We start from the raw sequence: 11,526 nt of genomic DNA, 5'->3' as shown, positions 1-11,526 counted from the left end.
TTATTGACTTAGAGAGCCAATGCCATTTTAGACATTAGTGTTAGTGTCCATGGTTCAAAATATTATATTTTTTTGAACAAGTTTTTAGCCAATTTTTTCTATTCTAGATATTATATCTTGTAAAAATCCATAAAACTATAGACAACTTCTAGATTAGGAAAGAATGTAGCTTTCAACCAATTTGAGAGGATTTTATGTAAAAAGAGAGATTGATGAAATCGTGTGATATGCGATCATTGTTTTCAGGCAATGAACAGCACTCCGAAGGGGGAGATGGAGTGATCTGGCAGAATTCTAGCCAAGTGTGCTAGTATTTTATCCCCCTTTCAGAGCCGATGGAAGCACCAGATTGGCGATCTAAGCAACATAGAGAAATGTATTATTTTATACACATTTTTGCCTATTAGAGTTATATCTTCTCATAATGCTAAAAGAAACTGACAGGCTTCATCTCTATTAGCATTCTTCTTCATTTTCTATTTCATTTTGGCATTATTCTTCTACGTCTTCAATTTTTTCGAACCCCTTCTCTTCTGTCTACTCCTCCCTGAATCTACCTTCACCTTGATGTCTCTTATCTTCAAGAACTTGGCTTGAAACCTTCAACCCTTCTCTTATCTCTACCATCTCCAGAGTCTAAGATCTTGAATCCCCATACATTCTTCTCTTGTCAAATCCCTATGGTGACCTTCAACCCTACGCGTTGCGACACCGATCATATACTTGCGCTTGTGGGTCACCTCAAGAACATCTTCAAGCATTCAAAGTTGAAGTAAGGCACTCTAGAACCGCTCAAAGTATTGCAATATAGGTTCATGATCTCTTTGTTACAGGAGATCCCACTGTTTGATAGCTTTTTCATGGAATTGAGGTGGAAGGAAATTTTGCAAAAATTTCTTTTGAAAGGCCTCCCAAATAGAGGAACAATCAACACTCTTGCGGACAATAGTTCACTATAATGATGCTCTATCTGCTAGATGGTTAGTGATGTATTTAAGTTTATCTTTTTCAGTATATTGCTCTTCATGAAAATAGTTGTCAAATTGACTGATGAAAGCAAGAATAATTTTGTCATCACGTTGCCCATTTAAAGTACGAAATTTGAAATTTCTTTTACTTATATTGGCATGTTTCTTGAGAGATTGTGCATCGAGTGTCGCATCAATCGTACGTCAAATAACATCTTCATGTTGCGCTCTGTCTTAATCAACAATGGATTTTTGAAGTGTAGCCAGTTATGCTTACAAATTTTGACGTGCTCTTCGTTCTTCTTAAAGTTGCATCATGATTAGATCCAATTTTTGCTCCATAGTCGGCCCTGGAAAATCACCTTCACCCATTAAATCATCCATATGATGATCCGACATCCTATGAAAATATAAAACAATCTCACACACTCAAAATCTCATTAGAAGGATGAGCTTAGCTCAAATTTGGGTTTACAAGGCTTGCTTTTATTTTTTTAATAAATTTTGCTTTTACAATCTTGCTTTTCTCGGATACGGCAATTGATAACGGTCTTCTTCCAAGCGAAAAAGCCTTCCGTATAGACTGCATGTGACAGCTTGCTTACTATGAATCAGCTCTACTAAGTTGTAGGTGGCAACATAGGCTTGTTGGAACTACGAAACTAGTTCGGGAGTTGCCACAGTGCGAACACCTGCCATGGAGGAGATTAGTTATTGAATTTGAAGTCTTAGTGTAAGCTTAAAGCTTTAAGCTTTTTAAAAAGTTTAATAATCTTGTGAATTTGTAGCAGGACGGCAGCATCTTCATGATGGAATCGGCGGTGATCAATACATCCTCCCATCGCAAATCGTTGAATTTGGGAGACTTAAGCTCCTTTTAAGCTTTTTAAGCTTATTAATTACACACTTCATAATTTTTTTCTATGGTTCTTTGTTACATAAAACAACTTACGAAGGATCTTCAGAGGTGGTCCTCCGCCTCCTGGGAGAGGTTCTTCGCAATCTAAGGATACAGCAAGGGGTTCTTCACCACCAGGAATACGCTTGTATTGTAGGTTCGTCGCGAGACAACCTACAAAGCTCGTTCGTTCCAGGAGCTGCGCCTTCGCACAAGATGGTATGCGATTGAAAGCCCTTGATCTTAGCTTCACTTTGATACCACTGGTGCATAGATCGGGTGTTGTATATGCGCATAGTGAATGCCGGAAGGTCCCCAAGAACAAAGAACTCGAATTTGCAGTATCTGATGGGAAGATGGTTCTTTCAACATGTACATGTGACTGATCTTCTTGCTCTTTTCCCTTCAGTTGAATCTCCAACCAGTTAGAGAAATTGGCATTGAGTGTGTCCATTGTGGCTCTCATTTGACACATTTCCTTCATCATCTCAGTATGATTTTCTGTGTTTGCTGCTATGCCTGCAAGTACAGCCTCTTGTCTTTCCAAAATAGCCTCATGTCTTTGATTATGCCTTGTCTCATGCCTACATAGAGTGTCATTAAGAGCAGTGAGGCTTCCAATGTCATAAGAATACTCCTCATAATATGTTCCAAGGTTGTTCTTAGTCCTTGGGTCTCGTGCATCCTTGATTTGTTGTTGGACATCTTCATTGGCCTTGATTTTTCCCCTATTCCCTGCCATGGTTATGTGGAGTCCCGTTAGACCACCTGTCACTATTCTGCCCGTGCCTTGAGCTAGGAAGCTCCAATTGACCCACTTTTTTGTTCAAGTCAAAGTCAAGGATGCCCTCTTCAAAATGAGCATAAGCATGTGCTCCCAGGTTTTATATAGAAAATTCTGTAATAGGAAAAGTAATACCGTATTGTGCAGTCTAGCACCCTATCTACACCTGAAGGAGGCCTATTTTGACCTATAAGTATCTTGTGGGATCCAACTAGAACTCCAAAACTGATCAAGGCCCTTAGTAGGACCCATGGGTACTCTGCAAGACCTGCACCTCAATTCCTGGGAATAGGTATACTTCTGTAAATGCTAGCAAATTGCTTATAGCACCCTGTGGGGGTCAAGAAAAGGGTTGCAAGGGGTCAACTTGTCAATGCATGAAAGGTCATCCCACATGGCATAATACATTTCCCAATCATCCAAATTCACTGTTTGCAACCTTATTCCAAAACTGAGCACGTCATAAACATCACTCAGCATAATTTTCCATGCATAGGCATCTTTCATATATTCCAAGCATCGTATTCACTTCCATTGACTGCATATGTATTTTCATGTCTACAAATACATCTTCAATAGTATTTTTCTATACATTTGCAGCCAATAATACATCTCATACATCAGTGTCAAGTCAATATCTTGGTTCTTCAAGAGGGTACTTGCACCTGCAAGCAACTTCGGGTTTTTTATCACCAAGAGGTGGGCAAAGTTTCCCCCGGGCCGGGTTGTGCACCCTTCAGGGTCTTTGATGGCAAGGGGGGAGGTCACCCCTCTTTTGTCTTGCCACCTCCCCTGGCATTAGGCTTTTTCTCACCTAGAATATACATGGCAAACATTTATTAATTAAACACCCAACATGAGATGCATTTGGAAGTAGGAATTAAGCCTTTTTATGAAAAGCATGGAATGGAAAATTGGGATCAAGGGTAGGGACTTAACAAGCAATGACTCTACTGACTTACCCTTATACAATGGATTTTTTTTAAACAAATTCAAGTGGCTCAGTCAAGAAACAACAACTAAATTGGTTAAGGTAAGCAGAAGAAATAATCCTCAATGAGTTTCAGCATGAATTTACCCATTCTCATGCAATGAAAGTGAGGCATAATGGCTGTGAAGTGTTGGCAGCAAACAAGCATCAAATCTACCTCCTAATGCCTACTTCAGCTCTAGCATCCTCTCAAGCAATTGGTTATGGCTCAGCAAGAGGATGAATTTAAAAGAATAAGAGTTCAAGGACCAAGTACCTTATGATGCTTGATGAATGTCATATGGAAACCATGGATAGTAAAACTGAAAGCATCTGTCACCATCTGAAGTAGTTATTCACAATGTAGTACCTTATGATGCCAGTAGTTGGATGCTTGTGAGAGTGATAAATGCTTGGAGCAGGGAAAAGCACTTTTGATGCTGTATCAACGTTTGAAAGTGTCAAAGAAATCCATGTGACAAAAGAAGTTGTTAGAGCATAACAAACTATTGCTCATGAAAGAGCTTCCTGCTATCTCAATGGTGGACAAACGGCTATTTTGAAACACTTTGAATGGCCAAGAAGTAAATATGATGCTATTGCTAGTCTGATCCTGGTTTCATGACTCAAATTATATAGCTTGCTTGTCTTCTCAATAAAATGATACCTTTTCAGGCTAATTCACTACATAGATAGTTGACTATAGAAGAGAAAGCCAATAAAATTAGCTCCTCTTGATGGAACAATTGAAAAGTCTACAACTATGGACTATCAAATCCTCATGCTTATGGTTCTCCCCTTCATAATTGCTTGATGTTTGTGACAATCTTCTTTACACAGCATGAGTGTTAATGTAATTTATTCAATGCTTTATAAAGATCAAAGAAACAATTGCCAATGCACCATCTAATATTTCTAGAGAATCTTCCTCAAACTACTTGGAGCTACTAGAGAACGTGTTTGATTTCGGCTTGCTTAGTGAATTTCTCACGTCTGTCTTGCTGGCAGTGCCTAGAGCTTTACTGAAAGAAATTGAGAAGAACTAGGCACTACAAGATCATGATGCTCATACGTCCAAGCTTGGCCAGCATATTATTGAGCTTCAGGATGAGATCAGGCAAAAAGAAGCTTCACAAAAGCAATTATAAGGTGAGGTGGAGAGTTTGAAAGTGGAAATGAAGGTGGCAATTGCAAAAGTTTCGTCCCACAAAGATTCTGAGTTAAGGAGATCATTAGATGAAGCTTCTGCAAGGAATGTTGAGCTATTGGAAAAGCACTTGAGTGCTAAAGATGAGGAGTAAGCTTTGTTGAAAGAGGAGCTGCAACCAATATCGACATAGCCAAAGCCGAAAAATTAACAACTCCACCCATGAAAATGCTACCAAGATCCCTGACAATAAGATCACTCTCACTAATGTCAAATGGAATCAAGCCATGCAGTGCAACAAGAACATAAGTCGAATTATTGAGAAGGATGCAACCGATGATCGATGATAGGCATAACTACTGGCCCTAATCACTACTATCTTCATTGAATTGTTGGCAATGAAGCTACAAAAGGAGAAAGAAGAGTTGCAAGAATCCACTACTCATATGCTTTGAAGCTAGAGCTTCAACACAAAGATTTGAACCTTCCTGACAACTTTTACTGCGACTGTTGGACGCACTCACTGCAACACCGATCTGAAGAAATGTCGAATGATGCTTGATTCGAACCTTCTGACACACAATGTTCACTACAACTGTTGGAGGCACTCACTACAGCACCAATTTGAAGAAATGTCGACAATGCCTAGATCCTACGAGAAGAAAATGAAAGCCCGCAATTCAAATGCTTTTTGCTATGCCTTACATAGACACCTTAAGCTCCTTGATTTGATCCTCCTAGTCTTGTTGAAAGAGACGTTGCTTGTTTTCAAACCAACTTACAGCATCCTGTACACTTAACCTCCCTGTAGTGAGGCCATTTTCAAGCACTGCTTGGAAAAAGGCTCAAAGAAGAAGAAAATGCATGTTCTCAAAAGGTAGAAGAAAAAATAGTCTCCTCTGAATCCTCTAAAACCCTTCTTTAACCAAGAACCCTAAAATTTATCTCAAAGTTAGTAACGAGCAACTAAATCTAGTTTTCCAGCCTCCAAACTTGATCCAAGACTCCATTAATGCTCCACACATGTCCTTATGGTCCAAAAATCCTTGGTAACTCCATTGTTGCTCCATGCCATGTTTGTACCAACGTACTTGTGGCTCTTAAATCTCTGAGACTAAAAAAACGATAACTAAATGGAACGTCGGCCAATTGGATTAAGAACCTATGCTCTAATACCAATTGTCAAGGAGAGGAGTGGAGTGGAGAGAGAGGGGAGAGAGAAGACTGTAGAAGAAAGAGAAGAGAAGCAAAAGAGAGAGAAAGAGAGTGATGTGGAGAGAGATTAGAAGAGAGAGAAAGACAAAAAAGGAAAGAAAGAAGCCATGAAAGCTAAAAAAAGGGAGAGAAGATGGAGACTTATTATAATCTAATGACCAAATGTCAAGTCTCTTGCATCTTATATACTGTCAATGTAGCATGTATATTTCCTCTATTATTTTATTCTCGTGTTTTTCCATATGTTCCCCGTCTCTTACACAAGGCCAATGGTAAGGATACTCTTGGATCATAGGCACCCAAATGTATTCCTCAACCCGTACACACCATTCCAGCTATCCCTTATGACATGCCTAATAAGTTTATAATCCTCAATCTATAGATAGAAGTAGGGCAATTGTAAAAATGCAATAAACCTTTGACAAATTATCTCGAAGGACTTGAGCACCTCTTGTAAATCCACATGTTAATCATTTATACTCTAATATAAAAAGCATCTTTAAGAAGGATTAGTTTGACAAAAATGCCAAACAAATAGACTTTTGACAAAAGCGACCTAGTACCACTTTGCTCGCTAAAAGAACATAAACATAAACTAAATTGAGGACTAGAATCCTTCCACATTTGCTCTACTACCAAAATGAGCAATATAGAACTCAAGACCTTAGATGGAATGAAAATCAGCTACTTCAGTGAAAGCTATATAAATAAATATTAGCCACCTAAACATTTGTTGCACACATTATTATTAAAGCCATCAAGATCAACCTCAAAGATGAAGATGTAGTACCAACAACACCATATGTAGGATCAAATTAATTGCAAAAAGAGAGCATGCCAAAAATGCTCTTATTAATGCTATTCGAAGTGGTCGTATCACGTCCAAAAACGCTTACGCGACTGCGCTGCATGGCGTCTGTGGTCTTACATTATGAGCTGCGTTAGCCTCTTACGTGACGTTTACCCTGCGCTTTTGCTGCCGTGTTTGCTACGTAAATATTGCCGCCCATAATGGATCTTGCCCCTCGTGTCAACCATCATGCACTCGTCTCAGCTTCCATCCGTCCTTCGCTTGATTTGTCTCAGCTAACAATGTATACAAACTGTTGACACCCCGTACCAGTCATGCATATGCAGGTGAAGAGACGAAAATGTTGTGGCATAACATCACATGTGAGGAAAAGAATAATACAAAAGACATGTTATAGCTTCCTACAGTTGATATCTTAGTCATGCTTAGTGGAGCATGAGACCAGCACATGTCTACATTTTAGTTCACTCAAGACCTACCAATGGCTCAAGTGGATGGTTCTTCTCTGCTCTAGTAATGATGCACACCTGTATGTGCTCCTAGCCAAAAGGAGTAAGTGTGCTCCTAGCCAAAAGGAGTAAGTGTGCCGATGGAGACAAGTCATGCTGATGCTCTTTCAATGTCATAAAGTTCACATCTTCTGGTGATCCAAAACTTGGATTGGTGTGTCCAATGCGAAGTTCATACCAGGACAAGTGACAGGATGTGTTTGTATGGTCCCGCATGAGGAGTCCCAAAAGGCATGTCAATGCTATAGTGGAGAAACCTTGGTGTCCCGACAACTATTCATGGAGCTTGTGTGACTTTAGAAGTTGCACGAAGGTACTTTCTTACTGAGGTGCATCCAGTGGAGTGCACACAATTAAAGTATCCATGGTGCATCCTAGGTATTCTTGTTTATTGTTTATTCACTTATGCTCTAATAGAGTGTATCAAAAGTGATCGTATCACAGGTTCAAAGTGCCCGCGACCTTGTTTATGGACACTCTTTATTCTTTATTTGGTAATTAACCAACCTATTTTGTGGTAGACCAACTCCTTTACTTTTACCTATAAAAGGAGGGACTATAGCTACAATCCATTGTCCATTTATATACTTGCAAATTCTTGGTGTGGAGAGAGGAAGCTTGTGGAGTGTGTGAGCCAATGCTCAACCATTGTATTCTGATCATAGTGGATTACTCTTCCCAATGACATCTTGTACACTATCTCATTCATCGCTCTTGTGTCTTTCATTATTCCATTGCATGTTTTGCTCTTCTTGCAAATCCAAGCTTTGATTGTCAATACTCTAACCATTGCACCCTAAACTTTGGCTATGACAGCCTGAACTTGCATCCACCATTGCAACAATCAAAACATGAGACAGGGCACCATACTCTACTAGGGAAGTGTAAAACCCTAATAATAGTTGAGACTGAGAGAATTCCTCTTATGTTCAACATACTCCCAAAAGTGGAGAGGTGGTGGGGAAAACATTCTTGCTTGAATGGACTTTCAAGTGGGCAACTAAGTGCAGTATAGGGAGACATGGCCTGCCCTCAAAAAAGGTGAGACATCTACATTGGTGCTGGGCACAACGTTTGGAGGTGGCAAGAGGGTTGCTTGAACAACTGCGTAGAGTCCAAAGGAAGAAATGAATGTAGGTGTCCTCAGAATAAAATATTCTTTAAGTAAATGAAATACGGTGGAATACAAATTTGTTGCATACACAGTAGAAGATGATAATGCTTATCAGCTTCTTGGCTTCTGCCATGATGGAAACCTGTGTGGATGCCGTGCAAGTAAGTACACATTATAATGCTCTTCCCATAACCAACTTTCAAAAATTCCACCAATGTAGACTCTACACATTTGCCTGCTGTGCCCAGGTTGACCTGGCACAGCCACTAGAGAAATTTTTAAGCAACCTTTACAGTGGAAGCAAGGCAACACATGTGCAAGGCAACTCCAGATCAAAAGGCAGATCCAGAGGCTGCCAATAATCTGCAATCAGTGGTGTACCTGGTTCATTTAAGTACCAAGGTAGTCTTGTAACTGCAAACAACAGAAGATTACCCAACTTTCCTTTTCCTCAACTGTACCATTTTGTCAAGCTCTTCAGCTCCTCCAACCTCCTCCAATTCCTGTGTGAGAGAAACAAGTCTGAAAACCTACCCAAAAAAGCAGACATAGACAAGCAATCATTCCAGTACTTGAATCATACCCTGGGTCCAAGAAAAAGGCCAAAGGGAACTCCCTTGAATTTGTCTGCATGATGAAGCTGTAAAACAGAGGATAACTTTAGTATCATGTCCTGAAACCCTCCTACCCCTGGATAAATTCCCAAAGTTTATCTGGATTGCCATCTGCAAAAATAAAATAAAAACTACACTTCCAAACACATATGCATATGTTGTAATTTATCAGGAGTGCCATCTGCAAAAATAAAGACTACTCTTCCAACCCAATACATGTTTTCTAAAGCAAGTACCTGGTGAGCAGCAGCAACCTTCTGGAGGTAGGGGACGTCTGCAATTGGCCCAACAGGGAATCTCCTATGGACAAGGCCATCATGCACAAACATGTAGGCAACCCCAAATACTGTGATCCCCAGTCCCTGCATTCATTACAAATGTCTTATAGTTCTGATTCAACCAGCCTCTATCAAACAGCTGCAAGCAGCATATAACTTACCGCCCCGAAGCAGAGACCAGGTACTAGGCCCTTGTGGAAGAAACCATAGGCCATCAGGGCAATGGCAGGTACAGCATTGATAATAGCAAAAATGTCATTCAACTCGAAGGGCCCATCCCTTGGAAGATGGTGAGACTGTTTCATCACAATAGAAGCCGTACCATCAATCAACATGTCAAAATTAGAAGTGATAATCAGGATTTCAAGGTCTGAGCTAACAAACTGCGTCTTACAAGATAGTTTTAAAAAGTAATTAACCTGCATGTCATTACTGACACCAAACAAGACAGTGGCCTACAGCCTCAAAAGTAAGTAATAATTTCCTGTAGATTGTGACTAAACTTGGATGCTCTGGAAGAAAATGATCTTTGTTGACATAGTATAAGATCAACCACAAACTGAAAGAAGCTCATAATCATACAATAAACAAATGCTACAGGGCAAAACCATCGATACCAAAAAGAACATGAACCATGTAATAGACAGCTCTTCTAAAACAGCCAGAGCCCCCACAGTCACACTTGTCGCACCCTCTATTGTCAGGCAGAAGTCAAGACTCAAATTAGGAAGAAAAATCATCAGCCTGCTTCATAGCAATTCATAGCTGCCCATAAAATGGAGCAACCATACACTAGAAAGGACACAGACACTGCAAAAATTGATATGGGAACATAAACAGTCCTGCCCTTGGAACCAAACGAATTGAACTGAAACCTCATGCCTATGAGTCCAACATCATGGCCCTCAGAGACAAAGAGCATAGATAAGCATGACATTAATAAACTGACATTAGCACTCTGTAGTTGACATGAACTGATTTTGCACAAGTAATCATGGAGAAAAGTTGTTAAATGTATCAAGTTAAATTAAATAGTCAGATCCCATTTCACCCCAACTATGAACAAAACAGGTAAATTCCTACAAATAGATGAGAGACAAACACGAATGTATGGGCATGAAGTTGTTACTTCCCTTAAAAGCACCAATAAACAGTGAATAATTTGACCGACAAAAGTAAATGTATGACAACGATACTGCTCTTCCTAAGAACACCTACAACACAGGTGACCAAGCCTATGTCAGCAATGGAAATTGATTCAGTCTACCACAATGTGGTGAGAGCCATTTGAAAGGAGAAAGGCTGGTTTCTCATCAGGTCATCAGCCAGGCAATGAAGACAAAAATATGCCTGGGCAGCATAATTTATGCTCCGATTTATTCCCCTATGAATTTTGAATATACCAACCTATGATAGGCTACTGAATGCAACAATGGTTGTGGATCTAGGTCAAACAGGCTTTAAGCAAACCATCTATAGATTGTACTAGCTGAAGAGGATTCACTTCATGCAGGATTGGAACTGAAAAAGCAGAACAGCGCTTCAAGTATATTTTGATCTTTGAAATAGTTGCCAACAATGTCAGAACTCAACAGTGCCCAAAGCCATACCTCATGCATGCTCCACAGAGAGTCATGCCATAGAGCTCGATGAGCCCAGCGAGCCCAAAACTCCATCCCAACCTGGCAAATGAAACACACTACAACATGGTAACCATGTAGTCCAATGGTAAAGCAATGTGTATCGTCAATGTAGTTTTTAATGCTTACCGAGGCACCAACAGCCAACGAAAAGGTCCCAAACATTTCAGTTACAGGCACTTCAGCACCCTGTACCTAATCACGAAAATCATTCCCTTGTAGAACATAATGATGAACTTTAAAAACTCGCTCATTACTCCACTATGTTAACAATGCTGAGCTAGCAAACTCAAAAATGGTGTCACGAAGGTTATTGCATTGCTATCTGACGGAACGCTCATTACATAGCGAAACCCGTGACTGATCGAGGACAATATACTATACATAGCCTAAGATAATGTAGTAATGAAAACGGTGGTTTAACTGAGACCACGAATTCAAACCTGTGTTTGCCAGGCGAACCGATAGTAGACTGCTCCTGCGGCTAGGAAGGTGATGCCAACAGTGGAAGCGATGGCGGCAAAGAGGTAAGCGGTCCGCTCTGCCTGTCTCTTCGAGGCCCTTTCCAGCCTATTCCT

At 40.1% G+C, this 11,526-nt stretch overlaps 1 protein-coding gene across 3 annotated transcripts in view; it reads right to left on the bottom strand.

The window, feature by feature from the left end:
* Positions 1-8,436: 8,436 nt before the first annotated feature.
* LOC148032143 (beta-carotene 3-hydroxylase 1, chloroplastic-like) overlaps positions 8,437-11,526 on the bottom strand; it is a 3,646-nt gene continuing 556 nt past the window's right edge. Inside the window, exons 1-8 of one of the 3 annotated variants that reach the window (XR_015691575.1) lie at positions 11,392-11,526; positions 11,078-11,143; positions 10,919-10,990; positions 9,470-9,604; positions 9,267-9,392; positions 9,000-9,056; positions 8,798-8,919; positions 8,437-8,558 (exon numbers count right to left, since the gene is read on the bottom strand). The exon at positions 11,392-11,526 is cut by the window's right edge and continues 556 nt beyond it. Coding sequence is in view for 2 of the 3 variants with exons in the window: in XM_087682776.1 (XP_087538902.1) it covers positions 8,848-8,919; positions 9,000-9,056; positions 9,267-9,392; positions 9,470-9,604; positions 10,919-10,990; positions 11,078-11,143; positions 11,392-11,526 (663 nt within the window). In the remaining variant the exon portion in view is untranslated. Of the gene's footprint in view, positions 8,920-8,999; positions 9,057-9,266; positions 9,393-9,469; positions 9,605-10,918; positions 10,991-11,077; positions 11,144-11,391 lie in introns of all 3 variants that reach the window. The other 2 variants (XM_087682776.1, XM_087682777.1) reach the window with 2 other exon arrangements.

The sequence above is a fragment of the Lygodium microphyllum genome, chromosome 8 (assembly GCF_053477565.2).
Source record: "Lygodium microphyllum isolate KBCC chromosome 8, Lygodium_microphyllum_v1.1.10, whole genome shotgun sequence".
In the NCBI taxonomy this organism is placed as follows: Eukaryota; Viridiplantae; Streptophyta; class Polypodiopsida; order Schizaeales; family Lygodiaceae; genus Lygodium; species Lygodium microphyllum.
Note: the sequence above shows the minus strand (reverse complement) of the source record. Positions and strands in the feature narration are given on the sequence as shown.